This window comes from Echinops telfairi, unplaced genomic scaffold, assembly GCF_000313985.2.
Source record: "Echinops telfairi isolate 266 unplaced genomic scaffold, ASM31398v2 ScPeMD7_7421;HRSCAF=8459, whole genome shotgun sequence".
NCBI classification, from domain to species: Eukaryota; Metazoa; Chordata; class Mammalia; order Afrosoricida; family Tenrecidae; genus Echinops; species Echinops telfairi.
In genome coordinates, this window is record NW_022111321.1 from 15,190,864 (window position 1) to 15,216,530 (window position 25,667).

The 25,667-nt window shown below is 40.2% G+C and overlaps 1 protein-coding gene across 8 annotated transcripts in view; it reads left to right on the forward strand.

Annotated features, from left to right (window-relative positions):
- The window catches only part of GRIA4 (glutamate ionotropic receptor AMPA type subunit 4), a 438,032-nt gene that overhangs the window by 339,741 nt on the left and 72,624 nt on the right, over nt 1-25,667 (forward strand). For all 8 annotated transcript variants that reach the window (XM_004708995.2, XM_004708994.2, XM_045297724.1 and 5 more), the window contains exons 5-8: nt 6,381-6,434; nt 15,769-15,927; nt 23,346-23,513; nt 25,412-25,516. In XM_004708995.2, the coding sequence (XP_004709052.1) occupies nt 6,381-6,434; nt 15,769-15,927; nt 23,346-23,513; nt 25,412-25,516 (486 nt within the window). The remainder of the gene's footprint in view (nt 1-6,380; nt 6,435-15,768; nt 15,928-23,345; nt 23,514-25,411; nt 25,517-25,667) is intronic.

Below are 25,667 nucleotides of genomic sequence, written 5' to 3' on the forward strand. Positions count from 1 at the left end.
ACTCTGATCTGAATTTAAATCATTTCGTTCGACCAGAATGTAATGACAAATATGGAATTTGTAGTCAAAAGATCTAGGCTGGAGTCCCAGATTTCCAGCTCCATCACTTAATGACTGTATTTATTTAATGAGTTTGTTCATAAAAAGCAAAGCCGTACTCTCCTCCACCTACATCTCATTGGAATCATTTGTTTGTTACTTCCTACAAAATACCTCTTCAATTAAAGAAAAGCGTGCTGCTAACTGGTTCTTTCAATCTATGATGTGTGTTTCAAATTCATAATCACAAATTCCATGGAATCTTTTTTGCCTTTCTGAAAATATTTTAAATCACCAAATTAAAGTGCTATTAAGTCAAAATGGTTCTTTCCTAAGAGTTTTCGGGCATAGGATGATGAAATTCATAATAGTATTCAAGTCTTGTAGTTGTAGAATTTTAGAACCAGGTGAATAGGCTGATGCCAATCAGGGAGGCACAAACAGCTAATGCACTTGACTGCTAATGGAAAGGTCAGTGGTTCCAGTGTATCGAGAGGATCTTTAGAAAAAAGGCCTGATGATCTACTGCCAAAAATCAGCTATTCGAAGTTTTACCCTACGCCTCGCCTCACCTGTTTGTGCAAATAGTACCCAGCCATCATCCATTCACATTGGGTTATAAAAAACAATGGCCTATGCATGTGTAATTTCCTCTTTTCAACAGTGTTTTAGATAATTCTATACCAATGACTGAAATAGTGAAAATCTCTATAGAATTCTCTTATGCCCCATGGGGATGGTTTATAATGTTCTCCAATAACATTATAATGCTGTCTTTAAAATGAACCAGGAACATTTAAAAACTACAGAAGTATGAAAGACCTTTATGCTCACACTTCATTGTAGCCCTAATCTAAGAATCTAATATGAATTAGTTCTTATCACATGGCCATGCCCAATATTTGCCCTCATGGAGAGATCACTGAAGATATGGATGCTATAGCAAGAAATAGTTGCCAGACTATCAGAAAGAATAGTGCTTGCAGTCTTAAAGGCTTGTCTCAAAACAAGCAACCATCTAAGTGAAGTGTCAACCAAGGAGTCAACCAAGGAGGGGAATTGCCCACTTTGGGAAACACGGCCCATAGTGTACGGTTTCCAAGCTTGTAGGTCTTTATGGAAGCAGACTGCCACATCTCTCTCCCATGGAGTTGTATCTCTTCATTGACAGGGATCCTTACTAACAGATTTTGAAAAACGGAATCACCTCCATAGAGTTGATCCTAACTCAGAGTGATCCTATATAGGGTTTACGAGACTGGCAATCTTTTTTTTCCCCCCACTTTATTTATTTATTTATTTATTTATTTATTTATTTATTTATTTTCATCGTTTTATTAGGGGCTCATACAACTCTTATCACAATCTATGCATACATCAATTATGTAAAGCACATTTGTACATTCATTGCCTTCATCATTCTCAAAACATTTGCTCTCCACTTAAGCCCCAGGCATCAGGTCTTCATTTTCCCCCCTCCCTCCCTACTGCCCCCTCCCTCATGAGCCCTTGATAATTTATAAATTGTTATTTTGTCGTATCTTGCCCTGTCCGACGTCTCCCTTCACCCACTTTTCTGTTGTCCGTCCCCCAGGGAGGAGGTCACATGTAGATCCTTGTCATCATCGGTTCCCCCTTTCCTCCCCACTCTCCCTCTACCCTCCCACCGAGACTGACAATCGTGACAGGAGCAGGCAGCTCATCTTTCCCCATCCCCAAATCCTATTCTTGAAATCAGAGACCATTCTTATCTTTCTAGACTATAGTTTAGGTTTGTGACTTATGTGCAAAAGCCCATTGCCGTATATTTTTCTTTTGATGAAATAAAAGTTAAACGAACGCTTTTGTTTTGAATCTCAATGAAATATTCTTGAACGTTTTGAAAATCAGTACTTGGGGGATATTTGGAAGCCTGAAACACCGTTAGAGAAATGATTCGTGAGAACAGCTGTCTTTCTAACATTTAAAATATCAACGGTTATGTCCTGTCTCTGATGCTACTGGTGTCGGAGCCCTGTCGGTGATGTCCAGTGAGCATGGGGATGCTAATAGTGTGGTTGGCACTTCAAAGCCAACAGCTCCTGGAGGACAAAGACGGACCTCACTGTTCCCAGAAAGATTAAGAGCTTCACACACCTGTGGTTGCTCTGAGTGGGAATCGACTGGACGGCCTTAGGTGTTTTGTTTGTTCATTTATTTTAATGCCTTTGGATGTGTTGTACTGTTATATTGGTGTCCCTGAATTTTCTGGAACACAATACCAATTAGGAAAGGGATTTCTATCTGACTTAGACCAAATTTAAAGTAAAATTTAAAGTAACATAAAAAGAAAATCCAAATACAGGTATACCGCCCTACATTTTTAGCTAGAAGATAGTGCTCAGTAGACTAATTGCAAGTGAGTCATAATATTATGAGTTAATACAAGGAGCGTGAGTGTCCCAGGACACTCAATGTTGGGCTGCTAACCAAAAAGTTGGCCATTCTAACCCATCAGTCACGGCCAGGGAGAAGGAGAGGCAGTCTGCTTCTCTCCATCTGTGCAGCCCCGAAGCCCCGTGGGGCAGCCCTCCTCTCTCCACCAGGCTTCCTAGGAGTTGATGGGTGTTTTTCTTATCTAGAAGGACCCCCTAAGTACATTGCTACATAGCAGATTGGCATCGAATCCTATGTTGATTTTTTGCCACACTGTCATTCATTTGCAAATCTCTAACTATCTGCCCATACCTCCTTAGATGGCTGGCTGCTTGTTTAAGGCAAGCCTAGTGTCCATGACATTTATGTCCTAATGAACTTCTTTATTCAGTCACTCAATCAATATTTATTATCTATAGGCTCTTAAAAGTTGCCCTCTTCTTTCACCCAAATGATATTACTTCTCCTTGAGTCGCACAGCATTCCACTTACTCTGATCTGAATTTAAATCATTTCGTTCGACCATCATCCCCTTTGAGATAATGAATACTTTTCAGCAGCAGGACTCATTTGTCTTTGTAAGCCTAGACTCTTTGTAGCCCTAAATGTATACATGAGAAATTTGTTGAACTAAATTGCAATGAAAAGTAGGGGCTAAATGGAGAAGTGTTTATTTAGGTTCAGTTTTTCTCTAACCTTAATGGATAAACATTTTGAAGTCTTATTCATAAAATGTGAGGGGGTTGTCATTATTTTATAATAAAACAATTGCTATGCTTTTGCCTGATGTTGAGCATAATAATATAGAGCGATCTGATTTCATAATGAAACTGTTTGACCAGCACAAAAAATCATTCTAAACAATTTTGTTTCTTAAAAACAAATTTGAAAAGAGTAATTCAAGGAATCAATTACATAAGCACTTTCTTCTTGTGAATTCGTTGGGAAGTACGTGATCAGTGTAGCTTTTATGGCCCGGCTAACCTCTTCAACAGAACTTTAATAAACAAGACACTGGATCACACTACTCTTTACTTAGTTCCAACCCCAGTGTCTTTAAGAATCATAAAATAACAGGGTGACAAGTTCTCTGACTCTACATTTATTTTTATTATGAAAAGTCATCATTTTTGTAACCGCGTCCTTACCTGAGGCATCGTTTACCCTCGATAAATAGGCCAACTACACCTGTAGGAAGGCACTGCTAGTTCATACCGTCTTTCACCTCAAGCTGTATCTTTTCTTTGTTTAGAAAATGGTAACAACAATTACACAGAAATGCAAGGTTTGGCATCAATGCTGGAGATCATGCAAAACCAGTCCTGGCGGCATCAGTCTTACTTTACATTTTTTAGAAAGCTTAAATAAATGAATCATTATTTTCAGGACACTTTTCGATGGAGAAGAAATTTTAGGGATGCAGTGGGTTAGTTGTTGGGCTGCTAACCACAGGGTCTGCAGTTCAATCCCACCAGACGCTCTGTGAAAGAAAGATGAGATTGTCTGTTCCCATAAAGAGTTACCATCTTGGAAATCCTATATGTTGTTGCCAGGGCCATCGAATTGGTTTCTACCTATACTGACCCTCTGTCCAACAGAGGAGACCATATAGAGAGGTGTTACAAGTTTGGATTGACTCCATGCCGGTGGGTTTAGCATTTTCTATGTAGCATAAATTATATTTTTCACAAACAACTTTCCATATCTACTGGCACATCCATGTGTTAAAAGGACAAACTCTAAGAGTTAAACCATGGCCTTCCAAGTAGCATGTGCCTCCTCTACTGGTGAAAGGCAATGATGTGTTCACAGCACTTTGTGCAGCGTATTTGTTTTTCTCTCAGCCAAGATCTGACTCTGAAAAGATGGTCATTTCTAGCACCATCAACTAGGCAAATAGATCCCAGAACACTGCTCCCTGCGGCCGCTGGTCCCCAGAATGTGGATGCATCATCACCACCAGTAGGCCTTCTCCACCAAGATTGTATCCCTTTCAGTTTTCTAAGTTCTTACCCTTCAAAAATATATTACCTAGGTTTTAATTCATTATAGTTCACTACTAAACAAATTAGAACGGATATGATTTATATATAGAAGTTAATAGAATTTGTACCAATGGGTTTTTGTAAGGGGTGACACAGACTATATGGACTACAGTTATATAGACCCCACAAGCCTAGAGTGTTGAGACAGAAAAGGGAGGGTGGTGTTTTAAAGAAGTACAGAAAGACTTAAATAACCACACCAGAGAAAGTTGTACTGAATCAGCAAGGGCTTATTAGTCAATCGCCATGTGGTCGGACTCCTGCTGAGGTCAAATAGCATGCATCTATAGGGAGGTCAATAAGAGAGGGTCTGACTCCTGATTGAGTACCAACCGTCTCCTAATAACTGTTCTATGCACAAACTGTGCTTGAGATTCCCAGGGATTTTAAGATGGCCCCTTCTTATTCAGCCCATGCCAAATGACTAAACTTTGAATTTACCAAGAGAAAACGGAATTAACCCTTCCATTGCAGTATTTCTTATAACTTGATCTATTGTTTTGCTTTCTCACATCTTCATGGTAAGATTGTCAAAGGAAGTTCATTTTTGGATCAGTTATGGACTAGATAAGTCTGGCACTCTAAAACCTGTAGGCTTGCTGAATTGGGTTCGGATCTCTTGACTTGAAGGTGCCCAATGAACAGTGGCCCAGGACTACCATCTACTTATTATTTCAATGGGCCTCTTGGCTTTATTACAACATGTCTTCATCTGATAGGCATGGTTCTGCTGATGTAGAGTATTATTTAATATTTTGCCGAATGACCAACCCCCAATTTTTGTGTACGTGGCTTCCAGGCATGTCAGAGTTTTATTTGTTCTACAATCGATTGTGGTGTTGACTGTTCAACTCTTCTTAATATGATAGAACGATTAAATTATATGATATGTAAATTATATGCCAATAAAACTCTTTTTTAAAAATCAAAAACATAATAAAGCTTGTAGTCATGCTATGTAAACATTACACATGAATAAAGGCGTTTCCAAGAAGATAAAGTCCTCTGGAGCCAAGAAAGGCAGAGGCCTGTCCCAAAGGAGTTTGTCAGGTTGAGTAGCCTGATGGGAGTGGTAATGCTCACAAATGGGAGCTCAGCTCTTGGGACAGCTATCAACTCCCGTGGAACGCCAGACTATTGAAGGATGATACCTTCATAAATAAAGAATACAATCGAAAAGTAATTTTTAGAGAGTCAACCAAGTGTCTTCTGTCTCGACTAGAGCTCGGTATTGTGAGAAAACTATCTTCGCGGAGAATTTGTCTTTACAGTGTTGTTCTTTAGGTAGACGCATTTTGAATTTCCATGATATACTCTAGTATGGGAAACCTAAAACTGAAAAATGAACCAAAATGTAAAATACTAACAGAGAAGTCTCTAATAGACACCAACACAGAACATCTTTGAGTGGATATTGGAGGTGTTAGCTGCTGTTGCTAAGTGCCGTTAAATCTATTCCGACCCACACTGAACCCGTGAACAAAGCAGCGCCCAGTCCTGTGCTGTCCTCACTGTGGGTCCTGTGACTGAGCCCCTGGTGGCAGCCACTGAAACTGCAGGACACTGACGACAAAGTGGAGGTCTACAGGTAGCCAGAAAGGCAACCTGAGCTGCACTGCATTGCTATCTTTGAAGAGACCAGTGATGTTACCAGGTTTTTTGTTCACCATAAATCATCTACAATAACAAGAAGTACCTTCTGTTTTAACAACTTATCCTTAACGTGGTTCATACCGTTATTCTAATTAGAATAAAGTGTTTTTATAAGGAAAACCACATTTTCTTATCATTGTTTAACATTGTTTCTTGATACTCTTTTTTTTTTAAGTAATAATGCAGAAAAGTTAAATTGGTTTTCTTTACTTTTTCATGTTTTTACAGATTGTAAGTGTTGGGAAGCACGTGAAAGGCTACCATTATATCATTGCAAATTTGGTAAGAACTCTTTATTTTCTACTTTTCATACTAATTGAACATTACTTGAACAATGCCTTGAAATAATGCTCCAGCAGAGGGTTAGACGACACTATTTACGATGATTTTTTAAATATAAAAGATAATGTCGGTAATGAGAAATGACCATTGTGTTTCTAAAATAGAATTCAACATACTTTGATGCAGATCACTTTGATCCTTGCCAGAGTAACCTTTAAAGTAAATTATAGCATCATAATGCCTACTTCTCTGTGGTATCGCTTATCAAATAAAAGTGTGGCTGTTTCTCTGTCTAGATGACAAATGTTAGTCTGTGGGCAAAGACTGCCAATATGTAGAAGGACTATAAGAATAATCTACACGGATGAGCCTTGTTCTCCAATCTTAAGAATGACAAGATTGAAATGGCTCGTTTAAGCATGTCTTTCAAATGTGAATAATCCATCTTTTAAAATGATGTCATCTTGTCACATACTCCATGCAGTTATTAAACAAGCTACATGCATTATGATGAAGCCCTTCCAAGTCTGAGACCAATGCTTCTGATTAGCTGGCAAGACTCACTGTGTCTCTGTTATTAAAGTCACAGTGCAGGAAAACCGGCCACGGAGAGGAATCCTCTCTTGTTTTATTAGAGAACCAACTGCCCCCAGTGCTTCTTGTCTAAAGTGGCTTATCCCACTGAAGAATGTTCTCTTCCTTTTCTATTCTCTCCCTCCACACATTTTTGTAGTAAGTATTTTGAGTTTGAAAAAGGTTGAAATATTCAAAAGAAAGTCCAATCCATCTACTCTCATGTGGCAAGGGCTCTGTCATACTTTAAGATAAGAATCCGCCATCTTTAGTGAACCACACAGCTGAGATTGTAATGTGCAGCAATGGACTGAAAATTCACGTTGTATTTTTTTTTCTCAGTAAAACCTAATCATGCTACTTCCCATGGGGTCTCATGAAAATATAGGAATGTTATTTGCCTTTTGAGTTGAGTAGACCCATGGTCTTCGTGTTTCATAAAACCTGGGCCACTTAGCTGCTCAGTCTTTGTGTTTCAACATGTTTTACAAAATCCTAAATCTTAGAACTATGCTATTGCTTGTGTTAATGTGACTAAGATATTTTGGTATTAATGTATTAATTATTATAGAAAAAGAAACTCTGTTTATGCGATGTCTGTATTCATAGTACCATTGAGATTCTAATTACTTGCTTTTAATTATAAGATCATGGGGCTTCACTAACCTTTTGTTCAAAATGATACAATTGAGGTGAAAAAAATCAAAATTTTCTCGTATATCTTGCCAGAAATGTGCTACTGATATTGCCAACCAAAATGATAGCCCAATGCAAACTGGAAAGATGTCATAGTTACACTCACAGGTATCATGGCTGTCGTAAAGCGTCCTAAAAGACATTTAACACATTTAACTAAATATTTATGGTGGTTAAGTAGCAACATATGAAGTAGGAAAACATTTTGCTTTTGTCAGGGAGTAGAACCATTCCTCTTACTAGAAACAAGCAAGGCTTTGTCCTGTACACGTGACACATGTGTAATATGATGAGGTCAGTGACTTGCACATATCTAAATTGTAATCTGCTGTACTCATTTGGAATGTGTCGCCCTGCTCCTCTGTCCCTAATGAATTGCACTTCCAGAACCAGAGTGGCTCTTGTTTTCTGGAGGAAATCAACACTACTTCTTAAACACTGTGTGCCGAGGGCTCACAAATTTAAAGTTGGAACAGAACTAGCCCAAAAGAACGATTACACTAACAGCAAACTTAATAGGGAAACACATAGTGGTTTTCCCTGAAAGTAGGAGCAAGACAGGGCTGTGCCTCTCATCATTTCTAGCGAAGAGGCAAGAAATATCCATTTGAAAATCTGGATTGAGGAAGAATAATATCTTCTGTGTAGCACATTCTTAAAAATCTAATTTTAAAACTCTACAAACGTAAACTCCCCAAACCCCACAGGGCACATCCACTCTGACTTACAGGGGCATCGTGACTTAGAATCCACTGGTGACAAAGGCGGAGTGGGGCTTCGCATTAGGAAACGTGTATGAGTTTCCTAGGGTTGCAGGACAAAACAGAATGAATGTACCAAAACAGTACATTTGTATATACTGGCAACAAGCATTGTGAAAATGAATGAAGCCATTTGTAGCTGCAATTTGTGATTAATGGCAATTGCTACTGAACTGACTTTTTAAGACCAGTTGGACAGTGGTAGTAATAAGCATTGACTTCTAAAATAGCAACTCGTAATGGCTACTGGTGGCTACAAATATCCCAGTTTTCAAATAGTCGAGAGTCACCATGCTCCAACCAAAAGTCAACAAAGGGAAGACAGATCGAGCTTTGGTGGCACAGTGGTTAGGCATCTGACTGCTAACCGAGAGGCTGGTGGGTTAAACGCACCAGCTGCTCGACAGGAGAAAAACAGACTAGTCTCCATCCATCAAGACTGGTCTTGGAAACCCTGTGAGGCACAGCTCGTCTGTCCTACAGGGTTGCTATGAGTCTGGATCTTTGCCATAAAGTTCGGTTTGGTTTTTAAAGGTGAAAGAAATTAAGATACAGAGTAAAGAGATTGGTCTACCTTCAGGCATCTGTTTAGTGACTAAATGCAAACTAGAACCTACTACACAAAATGTGCAGCCTAGCGTGACTTTCCGAACATGCAGCGACCCCCATTAAGGTGTTACCATCTTCGTGGTGCTCTTTCATTTTCTGTTCCATCCTTGCTGTCCTTGTTTTCCCGCTTTCCACATGGAACCTGTTTGATTCCACCAGCTTATTTTCTTCACGTTTTAATTTTTCAAAGATGTTAGGGAGAATGCCCCCATTCTATTTGAGGTTTCCCCTGTTACCTGCATCACAGCTGGCTTAACGTCTTAGTCGACTTTGACGTTGAAATGCAAAGCACAGCAGAAATGTTATCTAAATGAGATAAAACAATGGATGAATGACCTTTTAAAAAAAACCTGTGATGTGATGGGCTAATTAAAAAGAAAAGGCCTTATTGATTCCTACTCCTAATGACAGAAATCATCATCAGGATATCTGACGCTTTATAACTTATTAAACATTTCCTTTGCTCCTCGGGGCTATGGCATTAAAAAAAAGGGTAGGAATGCATTCTTTCATGGAAGGTAATTAATCATTGTACAATATGAGCACCATAGGAACTGTATTCAACAAGGATAAGCCTCTGCCTGACCTACCTGCCTTCAGGGACATTATTTATTTATTCACATACCTACTCATTTCCCTGGGAGGTACAAATTGTTAAGCCCTGGCTGACTTCCTGGAAGGTTGGAGGTTCAAACTCACCCAGAAGGTCCTTGGAAGACAAGCCTGGTGAACTGCTCTTGAAAGGTCCCATCTTGGAAACGCTACTGGGCAGTTTGACGCAACACAAATGGGAGAGCTGTGAGTTGGAATTGACTGGGTGACAAATAACTACACCAACATGATTTTTTTTTCAAGGCTGTCCCAGAACGTGCAGTTCCACAATATTCTCTGAGTAAAAATTGAAATCGAAACGACCACAGAAGTAACTGTTCCCAAGGAAACGGCTTCGAGGCCTCGTGCTTATTAGTTTTCGATACAAAATTGTGAGAAAAGATATGACAGGAAAAATATTGCCTGTGTTTAGACCGACAGATCTAAAATTAACTCATCCACTCGCCACTTGCTGACATGGGAACTCAAAGGGTTTTTAAGTCAGATTTGACTGTGTTGTTTTCTTGTACTTTGCCAAAGCATGGTACATGATGAAATCAGAGAGACGTAGATGGATATTTGTCCACTAGACTTCACATGGGAGGATTTCTCAGATGCCTGCGTCTTTTGCCTGTGTGTCTTACACTGGTGGCATAACACTCTGAAACAGATTGGGCTCACCCTCTGTTTCAACCACAGCTGAAAGAAAATAGTAATAGCATCAATTAGTACCAAAAACAGTAGCTGAGGGACTGTGGCTCTTCGAAAACATTGGAATCATTCGCTAGCCTGTGGGTCAGCCCTAGACTCCGGTAGGAACAAACAAATGTTCAACTGACATTTTATTAGCTAGAAATTGATGGACAATACTTTGTCCGTTTCAAAAACACACATTCACTTTCTGGTGTCTCGGTTTTTTCTCAGGGAAGAGAGAATGTTACTGATGAGCTGTCAAATTAGCTGTCACATAATAGGCATGAAGTAAATATCTGCTGAGTGAATTAATTAATAATAGCTGTCACTTATTGAATTACAGCTAGATGGGAATTTCTTTTTGATTCTGCAGATGGGAAACAAGAGGCTAGAAATTTGCTACATTGAACTTCGCTCTCTGTTTTTGTTTGTTTGTTTCGGGGTGGTTTTTTTCCCCCACATGGTCTTGTCTCTCCTAGGAATTCTATGCTACTTAGCAAAATTGCAAACAACTTTGTGTCATATTACTTAGAGGGAGAAAAATGTAAACTCAAGGCACAGGGTTTTTCATTGAAATCTTGATTCTATTGCTAGCTGATCTTAAATAAGAGGATCCTTCTCATAATGTTGGTTGTGAGGACTAAACCTGACACCCAAGGGCAAGTGCAAGGGTGTGGCTTGGAGGGACACACATGGGTTTATTACCAACAGGTCAAACATGTCCCCGATCAGTGAATAGCTGCAGACAAGTTCACCCAGGAACATACTTCCTTGGTCTCATGCCTTGCAAAATGGTCGCTCAGAACAGCATCTTCCACTAGAATCTTCGAGGTCAGGTAAATTCAAATCAGGGATCAGATCAGAAGATTACGGCGACGGTGCTTTGGAATCCCTAAGAGGGAATCGTATAGCTTTTCTCCCATTAACCTAACAGGGGCTTGCGAGGAAGAAGTGTTACGAAATCTGAAAACTGCATGTGAGGAAACAAAAGCCAGGGAAGCTGTGCTAAGGAATTTTCCCATCACCACAAAACACTGGCTCTTTCCACCAGAGGAGCAAGGACCATCCTCTGAACCTTCCTTTGGGAAACATTACCCAATCCACCCTCCAGGTCTAATCTTCCCCCGTCCGAACCATGTTTTGCCCCCAGAGAACAAAGACCATTTCAAAGGAGCAGGGTTGAGTCCCTCAGGATGACGGTGCTGCCGTTCTGACATGGTGTCCATCAAAGCGCCAGAATCCTTTGGAGGAGAGTTAGAGAGATGTAAAAACACGATTCAGAAATGTACCAACCTGTTTGTTAATTTTCTTTCATAAAGGTTTCTATTATTATTGTAGCAATACTTTTTTATGTACCCTTGTATAATGTGTGTGCTCTGTTTTCCCAGGTCTTAGTACACAATAAGCATAATATTATATTAACCATGATGATAATCCCAGGAGTCTGTCAACAGCAATTCTGCCTAGTTGCCTGGTTCATTTCTTCCTAAACAACAAAGGTCAAAATGTGTATCCATTGCCTTTGAAGGCAAATTCTTTCATTATAATAAAACAGAAAAGGTCAAAATGTAGTTAACCCCAAGTGTCCCTCTTCTCCCGCTGGCCTGCTCACTGAACCCTACCGTAAGCAGTTACTGCTGTACATGTTACTTACACAAGCAAAATGACAAAGAAAAAAAGAATAAAATATTTCCCTTAGTGCCTCAGTACAATTGAGCATTTTCACACTGTTAATAAAATCTTACTAAATCCTAAGAAAAAAAGGAAAAGAAATCAATTATAGAAGTCATGTCGAGCCCCAGGGAGCCCAGGTGGCACTGTCAGGTAAGCATTGGACTGTTAACTGGAAGGTATGTTCAAACCCACCAGCCACTCCACAGGAGTAAGATGAGGTTGCCTGCTCTGGTAAAGATTTACTGCTTCAGAAACCCCATATAGTGTTATGAGTTGGAATCTACTCAGTGGGTGGGTTTGGGTTTATTTTATACCACACCCAAACCCACTGTCGTCCAGTCAATTCTGGCACAGAACAAACCTGAATAGGGTTTCAGAGGATGTGCATCTTTACCAGAGCAGGCAGCCTTGTCTTTCCCTCCCAAGCAGCCAAATGCCTACTTCACATCGCCACCAAGGTTCTCTCTCTTATACACACACACACACACACACACACACACACACACACATGAATTGGTCAATATTCAACCATTTAAGAAGGGAGCATGTGAGGCAAAACCTAGAGTATCAAGGGCAGAAATCAAAATCAAAAGAGCTTTGAAACCATTGGTGGAAAATAAGGCTCTAGGAATTGATGCAAAGCTAACTGAAATGTTTCAAGTTGATTCAAAGGAAAGGCATTCAATGGAGTGTGGAAATTATCAAACATTCTCATTAATATAAGGAGAAAGATGAGGCTTCCTACTCACACAGTTAAAAAAAAAAAGTAATGCCATTATTGTGTCGATTCTGGCTCAGAGAGACCATATAATGGTCTAAGGTGTAGTCTAAGGTGAAGTAGAACTGACCTGTGCTTTCTGAGACAGTAACTTTTCATGGGAGTACAAAGCCTGGTCTCTCTCCCACTTGGAAGCCCACAGGGGCCTTGTACTCTGACTTGTGATCATCTTGACGGCACCGAGTTGGCTTGGGGGCGATTACTATCCCACGCAGATAAAACTTTGCTGAAGATCATTCAAAAACGGTCTATCCAAAAAGCAGCAGTTCCTCAACAAGGAGCTCCCTGAAAATAAAGACAGATTCGCAAGAGGAGTGGAACCAGGACTATCCTTGCTCCCAGTAGAGGGCTCTTGGCTGCAAGCAAGAGCGTACCCCAGAGAGGTGTATTTGTGTTTTGTTGACTGTGCGTAGGAATTCCGTGGTGAGGATCATAATAAAACAGGGACAACATGAAGAGGAATGGCAGTTCTAAAACGCTTCAATGTGTACATAGACCAGGAAGCAATCATTCAAACAAAACAGGACACTGAATGGTTGAAAATTAGCGAGCGTATGTGTCAATATTGTATCCTTTCACTCTCTTTACCCAGTCCGTATGCTGAGCATAATAATCTGAGGAACATGGCATCAGAATCAGAGGGAAGCATTTTCACAACCTGAGACAGACAGGGGACAGACACCACCTCTCTTGGTGAAAGCAAAGAGGACTTGAAGCACTTACAATGAAGCTCAAAGACTTCGGCCTTCAGGATGGATCACAACCAAACTCACCCCATGCTGACCCATAGCGGCCCACTGTGGGTTTCCAAGACTGAAACTGTTTATGGGAGTAGAAAGCCCAGTCTTTCTCCCATAGAGGTGCTGGTGGCTTTGAACTGTCAGTCATGCAGATCCCAGACCAGTGTGTAACCACTATACCACAAGAGCCCTAAGGATTACAACTCACTGTAAAGAAAAAAGAATCCTCCCAACTGGGCCATCAGACGACCCTATGAAAAATGGAGAAGAGATTGAAGTTGTCAAGGATATTACTTGCATTTACAATCAACGCCCAAGGAAACAATAATCAGACAATGTATTGCATTGAACAAATCTTCAGCACAGACCTCATTAAAACATTAAATAGAAAAGATATCACTTTGAGGACTCAGGTACACTTGAGCCAAGTCATAATATTTACAGTGAACTCATATGCATGGAAAAGTAGAACAATAAATAAGGAAGACTGAAGAAGAACCAATATATATGAATTATGGTCTGGCAGAGTATTGATTACACCATCGACCAGCAGAAGAGCTAACTGAATCATTGCCCCTCAGAAGTAATAATGGTGATATTTCGTCTCTCATACTTATCGGGGGGGACCAATTCGGACATCTTATCAGGACCAGTCAGGGACTAATTAGGACAACATATCAGGAGAGACCAATCTTGTTTAGTAAAGTAGAAGGTCAGAGAAAAAGAAAAAGACTTTCAACCAAACAGATTGACAAAACGGCTACAACAACGGGCTCATGCCTAACAGAAACTGAGAGGATGCCCCAGTTTTGTTCTGTTGTGTGAAGTATCGCATGAATATGAGTCATGTGCAATGGGTTATGTGTTGGGCTGTTAACCATAGGGTCAGCAATTCAACCCCACCCGCAGCTCCTCGGGAGAAAGATGAGGCTTTCTGTCGCCCCACAAAATGGCAATCCAAAGAGGCAGTTCTGCTCTTGCTACCAGCTCGCTGTGAGTCAGAATTGACCGGGGAGCTTGCTTTGGGTTTAGGTTATGCGTTGGAACCTATTCAACAATGAATGTGTTTTAATGTACATGTGTGTGTGTTTTATAGTTCAGTTTTTCTAAGCCAGTACATAGGCAATATTAATTCATTTCTCTAATATGTTTTTGTCCTCTTCATGATACTGCTTATTTTATACTTTGTGTGTGTTTTTGCAAGACACCTTTAAAACTTAATGGAAAGGGGAGCCCCGTATAACTCAAATTAGAGAGATATAAAATGGTGATAGATAAATGCAACGATAATAACTATTTGCAGAATAGTTATTATATATTATATTATAATATAATAACTAATTGCAGAATTTTTGAAACCTGATTAACAAGTAATTATATCCTATTCGCTCAGTTTCCTGACTCCACCTTGTGGACATGATCTATTTTCCTCTCCCACATGAGTCACTGAGTGGTTTACCTTGCTCTCTTCTCTTCTACTGTTTGTTTTTGTTTTTTCTTGCACAAGTGGTGTAGTGGTTTATACATTGGCCTGATAATTGCAAGGTCAGCAGTTTCAAACCACCAGCAGCTCTCGGGAGAAAGACGAGGCTTCCTGCTCCCCTGACGATCTGCAGCCTAGGAAACCTCAGGGGCAATGCTACGCTGTCCTATAGAGTCTCTGTGATTGAGAATTGATTCCCTGGTAGTGAGTTTTGAATGAGGGGTGATGACTGAAGTAGTGAAAGCATTTGCCTCCTCTGGATCACGTTACCCGTTCTTCTGTTTTACATCCTTTTATCATGAAACTGAGACCCTAAAAATACCCCTCCCCATCACAGATTCAGAGTACAGAAATACCTTGGAATTATCTATATACAATATGTCTTTCTACATAGCTATTCCAGACTACAATTAGGCCCTCAACAGGCTTTTTGATGTTATCATATTTTTCTTTTATATGCCTCTGTGTTTCATAAAAGGCACTCAGGAAATACTTATGAAATTGAATGACAGTAACCTGGAAACTTTTCCCCCCATTTTATCATTTTTCATATATTGGATCTAAGTGACAGAATTTAATAGCAAAATTAGCATAATTGGTTTTCACCTATTTCTACCACGTTCTTTATTACAAATCTATTTAGATGTACATGTTGATTATTAATTTGTTACTATTGAAAATCAAAGTGTACATAAGTAACTGAACTTTGAAAATACCTGTCACATTGGTTTTCTAGGGGTTTAAAGATATTTCCCTTGAGAGATTTATACATGGTGGCGCCAATGTTACAGGATTCCAGTTGGTAGATTTCAACACACCTATGGTAACCAAACTGATGGATCGATGGAAGAAATTGGATCAGAGAGAATATCCAGGATCAGAGACTCCACCAAAGGTATTTATCGAGTTATCTATTGATTTATTAATCAACCTATTGGTTTGTATTTTTCATTTAAGTAAATGTGCAGTGTACAATTGTTCTTATCAAGTAATAGTGTAACATTAGAAAGAATAATTCTCTACACAAGCACTAAGTAATTTCTACATTTCTATATAAAGGAGTAGAATTGTTAGAGATTTCTTCACTTAGGTTGCTATTATTATTTTTATTTTGCATAAGAATTTTATTGAAGAAAGGGTATGCTCTGTTAGTCTTCTTTTAGCTTAATGCTTCAAATCGGAGCAATAGTAAGTATATTTTCCTTTCATATTATATTTGAAATGTGACTTAGAAAATAAGTAGGTCAATTTGGAAATTGGTAGACATGTAAACTGGACAGGTTCTGTAAAAGGCATTATTCAAATTTACAATACAAAGTTAGATTGCTCAATTTTTCTGACAAACATTTCAGAGGTTTTCTATTCAATTTTCAAATGCAGTTGATACATTTCTGAAAATAAAATGACTTTCATAGACATTATGTAAATAGTGGCATGTTTTTAAAATCCCAGCTTAGTGGTTTACTTGTGTTTTTATCATCTACATAATAATACCATCATTAAGAACATTTGTTCATCTCTCATTGGCAAGGTATTGCAGCAAGAGGTTTTCAAAGGATAATCTGGAAATACAAGCCTAGAAAAACTACTACCTAAGAGTATCCGCAGGTCTTTCATTTCCTCAGTAAAAAAATCTCTGCCTAGCTATGTTTCCCCTCTGTAATGTAAGAATTTAGCTGGTCATACAATCTTCACTATCCTATAAATGTGTGGACCTTCAGAATATCATATTTATGTGCTAAACACTCAAATTCAACCCTCTGATTTTATAGATTAATATCTATAAGTTATTAGTTGTCTAGTCTTGAATCAGAGACTAGTTCCATGAAATGTCCAGGATGGAAACATCGGTTCACAGTCTTGGGCAAGTACATTTCCCACTATCTGTCCCCACGCTTCAAGCTTCAAGACCAAAACAACAACAACAGCAAAAAAAGTGAAACAAAAACCCTCAGACTCACTGCCATCAAGTCGATTCTGACTCGTCGTAATCTACAGGACAGAGCCGCACGGCCCCTTTCTGTTTCCGGGCTGTACATCTTCACAGCAGCAGAAAGCCTCATCTTTCTCCCATGGAGTGGTTGGTGGGTTTGAACTGCCAACCAGGTCGTTAGCACTTCAATTACTGCATAACCAATTACACCACCATGGCTCCAAGCTTAGATAATATATCTCGGACTTATAAAAAGCCACATTTTCAAAATGCAAATTATCTTCAGAACAAACATTGGACTGCTAGCCAAAAAACCTACCAGCTGCTTCATGGGAGAAAAATAAGGTTATGTGCTCCTATAAAGATGGACAGCCTCTGAAACCCTATGTAGGGCCATATAAGTCAGAACTGACTTGTTGCAGTAGGTTGGGTTGGGTTGGGTGTTTTTAGTCTGCCTTTTGCCTGCAAGCAGTTTCAAAGAGAAAGCATTCCTAAAACTGAGGGAACTGCGGCGTGTTTCCCTCATTCTGTCATCACTTTATGCAAGGCTGGTGTTGCTCTTTCTCTTTCCCATGATAGAATGCTTCATTTCCTCTTTCCTCACATCTCGAATTAGTCAGACCATTATATATGTCGGCATTTCTTCGGTGACCATCTCTTTAACACTTTGTTCCCCAATTAGCGTTACAATATAAAAAGGGTTCCAACCTTCTTGACACTGTTTCCTAGCTCCATGGAGTTATCCGTCATTGTAGAGAGAATATCATCATACAGTTAGAATTTTGCCCCCTGTGATTCTCCCATCTGGACACAGCAGTGCAATCAGTCCTTCGCTTTTATGCCGTTAGCGCACCCCAGTGTCTCCTGTTTTATAAGCAAGCACCCGCGTGGTTAAGTGGAAGGTCCATGAGAAAGGGGAAGATCATCTAGGAGATGTATTGACACAGCGGCTGCACCAGTGAGCTCTGGCATAACGGTTAAGGTCTGTGTGGGCAGCCTGTCTTCTGTCACAACTGGCTCAGCAGCACCTAACATAACACTAGACTTGTCGTCATTTTTGTTATGTTGCTATTTTCTCTCTGGTATTCTTTTACTGAATTACTTATGTATATCTTATCTCCCATGCAATGTAAATATCATGACTGAAAAATATGAATATATCCCTATGTATAATTCTCACATCTTTCACGGTTCTTAGGATTTTTAGGCCCTTGGTAACCATTTAAATTAAATTTTCCTTGAATCGATTGCTATCTTGACCAATATTAAAAGCACAACTTCAGATTTTGACACTTCCCTGCTTTAAAAAAACAAAAAAGCAAATACTTGTACAATAAAGCTCTTCGTTGTATGGGTAAAACAGATCTTTCCCTGTGCCTCTCGGTCCTCTCTCTGATGCTCCAGCCAGATTGAAATGCCCTAAACTTTTCTCAGAGCTTTTCTCAGGGTCGTCGATGAAAGTCTTGCCTTTCATGTGGAAGACCCAATTCATTTTCTGGCCAAAGTCTGGGATGTCTATGAGTAGAAGTTTCTATGTCGCTCTGTTTCTGAATAGATCTCAGAGCTTCCAGGCTTAGATGGAGTAGGAGGAAGGATTTGGTTATCTACTTCCAAAAGTCAGCCAATGACAAGCCTATGAGTCACAATGGCCCAATGCACAACCAATTGTAAGCACAGCCCGGGACTGGACAACGATTCCTTTTATTTCCATTCATCTGACTCTATTCTCTTCTCTTCTTCTCAGCTGCCCTCCACCTTCATTTCTGCCTGTTCAAGTCCAGCCATCTCCCAGGGCTTTCTCACTAATTTCAATCTCTTTAGGAAGTCTGTTCTTGTCACTCGTGTATGTGACTTTTTCTGTAATGTCCACAATAATTGATTTTTATAAACCCCTCACCATGAATTAATGTAGTTATAACACAACTTTGCTGCATTCCCATGCTCATCTTCGGAGCAGTGCATGTCTATGATTCACTGTTGTTTTAGCTGCATGAGTCCTGACCAATGTCCAGTTCATGCTCCAGAGTGTTCGGGGATGATATGACATTGCATCCTTATGATGGCTCCAGGAGACAGTCCTTATTATTTTGCATCTTTGGGGTTTGTTCTGTTTTAAATTCTTTAGCTGAAGAATGAATGACACGTTCTCATAAACCTATGAGTAGCAAAATTAGAATGCAAAGTGTTTCTTTTCAAAGCTGTGCTCTTTCTGATGAACTCTGACTTTTACCTAACTCTGTCTATTATCTCCAACCTCTGGCAAACAGAAATCTCAACATTCTGAGTATTGGACAAAGCAGAAAATAACTCTAGACCAAAATATAGTTTTATCCTGCCCCCAAATAAAATAGTTCTTTACTAAGCCCTTTCAAGAGATCTCTAGAATTGTGTGGGCATGAGTCTGACTTCTGGATGGTAGCATCAAAAGACAAGTGGAAAAGAATTAAAGCCCCCAAAAGGTAGCGCTAGTTTACCTGCAGGGTCTTTCCATCTGTAAGCTCTAGGACCTGTCTACGTCCAGGTTCTTTTGACTCCGGCTGGATGTCTGCTGGCTCTGCCCAGCTCTGCTCTGTGAGATACCTGTTCTTTTTTCTACTTTACTTGTTTCGTGAAAATCACTGGACATTTCAAACTCAGCAAGTGTATTTGGTTTTTGGTGCATCTTCCTCAGCTTTTCACTCATGGTCAAGGCTCCAGCGTTTTCCTTTTCCCGTTCTTAACTCTGATCGCCTAACAACGCATTTTTCTCCTCTATTTAGCAAGGTGCACTGTATTTCTTGCTGTTCCTTAGCCTCTACTAATGAAATTGAGCAGTTTTCTCTGCTAAACGATGTTTCAGCCCCGGCAGAGGAGAAGGCATATTAGTCTTTTATATTGCGCCTTGTTTAAATGAACCACCTAAGTGTCCTTCAGTCACCCTAACGCAGTTATGGCAGAGACTGCCTATCCTTCAGCCTCTTTTACCATGTCCTGGAGGAACGTACACTGGTGGTTTTTTTGTGCATGTGTGTGAGAAAGAGCTTTATGAAAAAGAGCAATTGTATGTTGAGAAAAGATCCCAACCCAGTCCAGATCAAGTCCATAAGTCCGATATTAGCCCATATGTCCAATACCAGTCCATAAATTCCTTTTCAGACTCACGCAACACATGCAATTATGCCGAATGCTGGAAGAACACAGGGAGGTGGGTGCAATGTCTTGTGAAGGATCTCAGTGCTGGCATGGGTCTCCACATGTGTGTCTCCTTGTGGCTTGCCAACAGGAATGTCTAGCAGAGAGTGTCTCTCACCTCCAGGGAGGAAGACAGGAGTTCCCAGAATGCTCAGGAGAAGGCTATTCCCCCAGAGGCCTCACTGGCTATGATCTGATTGACAGGCTAGACTCTACCCCTTCACAAGTTGACCAGAGGTTATGTAACTGCCACACTAAGTTTGCTAGCGGTTTGTCAATTTTTTTGTTTCTTTCAAATTACCAACTTTTTGCTCTGTTGATATTTTTTCCATTGTTTTTCTGTTTTCCAGTTCCTCTCTTTCTTTATTATCTTTTGAATCATTTTATTGGGGGGGGGGTCACACAACTTTTGTCACAATCCACACATACATCCATGTGTCAAGCACATTTGTACATTTGTTGCCATAATCATTCTCAAAACATTTGCTTTCTTCTTGAGCTCTGGGTATCAGCTCCTGGTGCTTTTAAGGTACTTGCCCCTCTTAAATCTTTTTGATAAAGGTTTTTCAATTAAGCCCTTTACTGGCAAAATATAGGTTCTTTATTAAAATGTAGATCCCTCTGGGTACATAAGCAAATATGGTGAAGAAAGCTGATTGATGGTGCTCGGCTATCAAAAGATATATCATCTGGGGTCTTAAAGGCTTGAAGGTAAACAAGCGGCCGTTTAGTTCAGAAGCAACAAAGCCCACATGGAAGAAGCACACCAGCCTGTGTGATCACAGGTGTTCAAGGGATCTGGTATCAGGCATCAAAAAACAAGGCAACTGGACATCCCCTTACAGAAGGGTCACGGGGAGGAGACAAGCCAGCAGGATGCATTATAGCAGCGATGAAACATACAACTTTCCTCTAGTTCCTAAATGCTTCCTCCCCACCCCACTATCATGATTTCAATTCTACCTTACAAATCAGGCTAGACCAGAGGATGTACACTGGATGTACAGATAGGAACTGGAAACACGGGGAATCCAGGGCGGATGATCCCTTCAGGACCAGTGGTGAGAGTGGCCATACCCGGAGGGTGAAGGGAGGGTAGAGTTGAGAGGCAGAACCGATTATTAGGATCGACATATAACCTCCTCCCTGGGAGACAGACAGCAGAAAAGTGGGTAAAGGGAGATGTCGGACAGTGTAAGATATGACAAAATTATACTTTATAAATTATCAAGGGTTCATGAGGGGAGGGGGAGCAGAAAGGGAGGGGAAAATGAGGAGCTGATGCCAGTGCTTTATGTGGAGAGCAAATGTTTTGAGAATGATGAGGACAATGAATGTACAAATGTGCTTTATACAATTGATGTATGTATGGATTGTGATAAGAGTTGCATGAACCCCCAATAAAATGATTTTTAAAACATTCAAAAAATGGATATCCCTCATTGGATACGATGTATTAGTCTTTCTCTCCCCTGGAAAATGGGCTGCTGTGCCTGACAGTCATGTTGCCTACATTTACTCTCCACAACTGGAATTTCAGATTATTTTTCTTCGTTTGAAAGAAGAAAAGCAAAGAGAACATTTCCTCCCCGCACCCATAGCTTTGGCTCAGAGGGTGTGCCTTGTGTAGAACCCCTGAGCACTCACTGTGAAGCTGTGGGGCTGGCCGTGATTCGTGTTGGTGTTTCTGCCTTGCTGCAGGAAAATTGTGCCACGTTCTCCATGCATTTAGGAGTTCTCCACTCGATCTCTATCAAAAAAGCTTCCTCTTCTTCTCTTTGGTTTGCAGCTTTAACACATTTCAGTTTCACTCTGTTTTTCTTTACTTCCTCTCCTAACCTTAATCGCTTCTTTGTAAGGCAGCGGTTCTCAACCTGTGGGTCGCAACCCCTTTGGGGGCTGAATGACCCTTTCACAGGGGTGGCCCAATTCATAACAGTAGCAAACTGAGAGTGATGAAGTAGCAATGAAAATAATTTGATGGTTGGTGGGTCACCACAACACAAGGAACTGTATGAAAGAGTCGTGGCATTAGGATGGTTAAGAACCACTGTTCTAAGGGTTCGGTCTGTTTCTCCAGGAGAAGTGTGGGGTGATCACCACAAAGCTGAGGGTCTGTCCTTTCTCTCTTGGCTTAGGACCAAGGTTATAAGGGATGGTTAGGGGGTGGCTTATACCACCTGAACACTTTCAGCGACTGTAACTGTGCAGTCCCGCTTAGCACAGTGATCGATAGCAGCACATTGGTTGAATTTTGCTATTTTGAAATTTGACTTTCCCTCTCTAAATAACATCAGACTTATTCATTCTGCTGGGGGACTGAACAAATATATAAACATCAAGTCAATATATATATATAAAATCTTCTAAACATTTTGGAGAAACCCTTCAGGGCTCAATTACAGCGACAGAGTAGAAGGTGGGTTGGAACAACCCTGCACCAATTTAGAAGCACTGTGGAGAAATCCCTTCTGGCCTTGCTACCTCAACTCTACTTTCGGTTCTATTCATATAAAAGTACATTCCTATTTAATTATTTGAATTCTCCTCTTATTCAGCATCCAAATATTTCGAACAAGGAGGAAGAAATTTGGGTCAAATACATGCAGAAGATGAATTAATCATTTATGTTTTTCTTTACCTGTTTATACTTTTACACAGCAGAAAATCCTTACCTCAGCTATAGTTCCTTTTTTGCTCAAGCTTTTAACGTTTCCTTGGAGAAGAATATACATGCAAAGGGTTCTACGCCTTGAAATCCTAACTGATGGAACATTTTTATTTAAATTTCCATTTTCCAGAGTGCTTTCCTCTGTTTAAATTTAGTTGGTACGATTTGGTTTGCAGCTTCCGTCATCAATTAAGAATAGAAATTGTGGAGCTAGAGTAATTGCCTACCGGTGATTAAACCGCCATTCAGTCAGATGCAAACAGTTGTAAAGATGTTCAGCTACGAGTTGAAAGCTAAACCGCAGGAGACAGGTGAGGCAGCCTGCTTCCAGAACAATTCCACAATGATTGCAACATTGGCAACCCTTTGGGGCAGTTTTCCTGTCAAATAGGGTTGCTAGGGGTAGAAATTCACTCCATGGCAAAGGGCCAAACAATGCTGCATTCTGACAGAAACCATCTTTGGTGCCTGATTTGTTTTAATATTCATTTTTAAAATTGCTTTAATATTTACTCTTAAATTGTTTTTATTTGGTCAGTACACCTCCGCCCTGACTTATGATGGAGTCCTTGTGATGGCCGAAACTTTCCGAAACCTTCGGAGGCAAAAAATTGATATTTCAAGGAGAGGCAATGCTGGGGATTGTCTTGCAAATCCTGCTGCTCCCTGGGGTCAGGGGATAGACATGGAGAGGACCCTCAAACAGGTAGCGACGACTTTATTAAGTTCGAATTATTGCATCGTCTTGGTTAAGGAGCGTGTTCAAGTAGAAAATGTTTGTAAGCATAATATATTAGCCCTTGTCAATTGTCATGTTAGTGTATCAAGTCATTGCTCACCTTTGAGACATTTTCTAAATAGAATATAGAGTGGAATCCTGATGCTTAGACCTCATGTAGCTGCAAAATCAAGATGAGCTTGGTTCTCTGCAGTAATAAATTATTCCACGCCTCAGTGGCAAGTCTCGACTTACTCCAAGTCTTAAAACAGCAAAAGTGGGCTGCAAAAGATGAGCAAAAGTGTGGAACTGAAACAAAATTCCTAAAAACTTCATACATACTGGACCAGTTGAGACTCAGGGATCCTCAAACCATCTCCCTGAGTCTACTTGAAATCTGAAACAGAAAATATCCCTTGAAGTCAGCTCTTAGCTCAACACAGATTGACTCACAAAATAAAGAATATCACCTGTGAGTCATGGGCCCCTTAAGAAAAAATCATCGATAGGAGACCAATTAATCAAATATGACTCTACAACGAACATGAGAAATGAAGAGGGCAAGGAGACCACCGTACTGAAAATGGTACAGCCAGAACGGAATGAGTGAAAGATGTCACTAATATCATTAAAGAATGTGTGTCAAAATTATTCAACAAAAACCTAATTTCCTGTTTCAGCTTTCCCTTGAAACACAGTAAAATAGCGTTCAAAACCACAAAGGGGTATTGCTCCGGCACGCAGACTAGAGAAGCAGGGACACTGACCATTATAATCACTCAGGAGCCAGGCTGGCAGAGCAGCCACCGCCTGGCACGCTGCGAAGGGAAATAGAGAACTTGTGGGGAGGTCTGAAAATCACCCTGACTGACCTTGACCCAATAGTGAGACACGCTATATCTGTGAACACTCATTGGTCAGAGTCATGCAGCTGTTGCTACCACAAGAGCTTAAGGAAACGCAGTCCTACTCTAAACTCACAGTGCAGTAGAACTATAATTATATGGTAAATACTATAAATGAGCATTCTTTGTATTGCCTTAGTACCTTGCATTAAGTAAGTTTCTTAGTGCAGTCTCATAGTTATATTAGCACTCTTGCAAATGACTAATGGAATAGACATATAAAATTTTGATATGATGTTTTAAATATTCTAAAATGCTATGGGTACAGAACTGAAGTACTAAGTTGGTTAAAAGGAAATTTGGAGTAAAATATATGTGAACATTTCATTTTATTAATTTCTTAAACGATGATTTTGCTCTATAATCTGGTCTGCGCATCAGAGCAGCCCTGGTGCTGAGGTGGCAATGCGGTGGGCTGCTGACCGCAAAGTCAGCCATTTAAAACCACCAGCCACCTGCGGGAGAGAGACTGGGCTTTCTGCTCCGTCCAGTTACAGTCCTAGAAAGCCCAGAGACAGTTCTACCCGGTCCCGTAAAGCCGCTATGAGTAGGCATCGGCTCGATGGCTGTGAGTTTGATTTTATTTCATTTTGTTGTTGGTTTTTGGTTTTGGTTTTTTTTGGAGCTTCAGAGCTATTCAATTTCTTATGTGTATGTACCGACTCACTGAAAAATAGCTATAAACCAACCACGCATGACTGCAAGGAATACTTCAATATTGAAGAATTCTGTTCATTAAAATTAAATCTTCTATAATAAAAAGTAAACAAAATCTATTCATATTTCTGGCATATAACAGAATTGTTGTTACACGTTCATTTGATGTTCCTCCTTCAGGTTTTATCCCAATCACTCAAATATCTGACGGTTTTTAAGTGATTTGACTTTAGTTTGGAGCCCCACACTCGCCTACTGGATAGTGGAGATTCTATACGTGAAATGATAAATGAGTCCATGTGTGTGCTTTCCTCCTACTCACAGGTTCGAATTCAAGGGCTCACAGGGAATGTTCAGTTTGACCACTACGGACGTAGAGTCAATTACACCATGGATGTGTTTGAGCTGAAGAGCACAGGGCCCCGGAAGGTAAGCTCTAGTCAAACTGAGAGGAAGAAAGTTCTCTGGTCTTAACTTGTAATTTGAAAGGCATGTGGGTCAAATAGAACGGCATAGTCATCTCTCTCTCAGCCTCTCTCCAGCTGTCTCTCTCTCTCTCTCTCTCTCTCTCTCTCTCTCT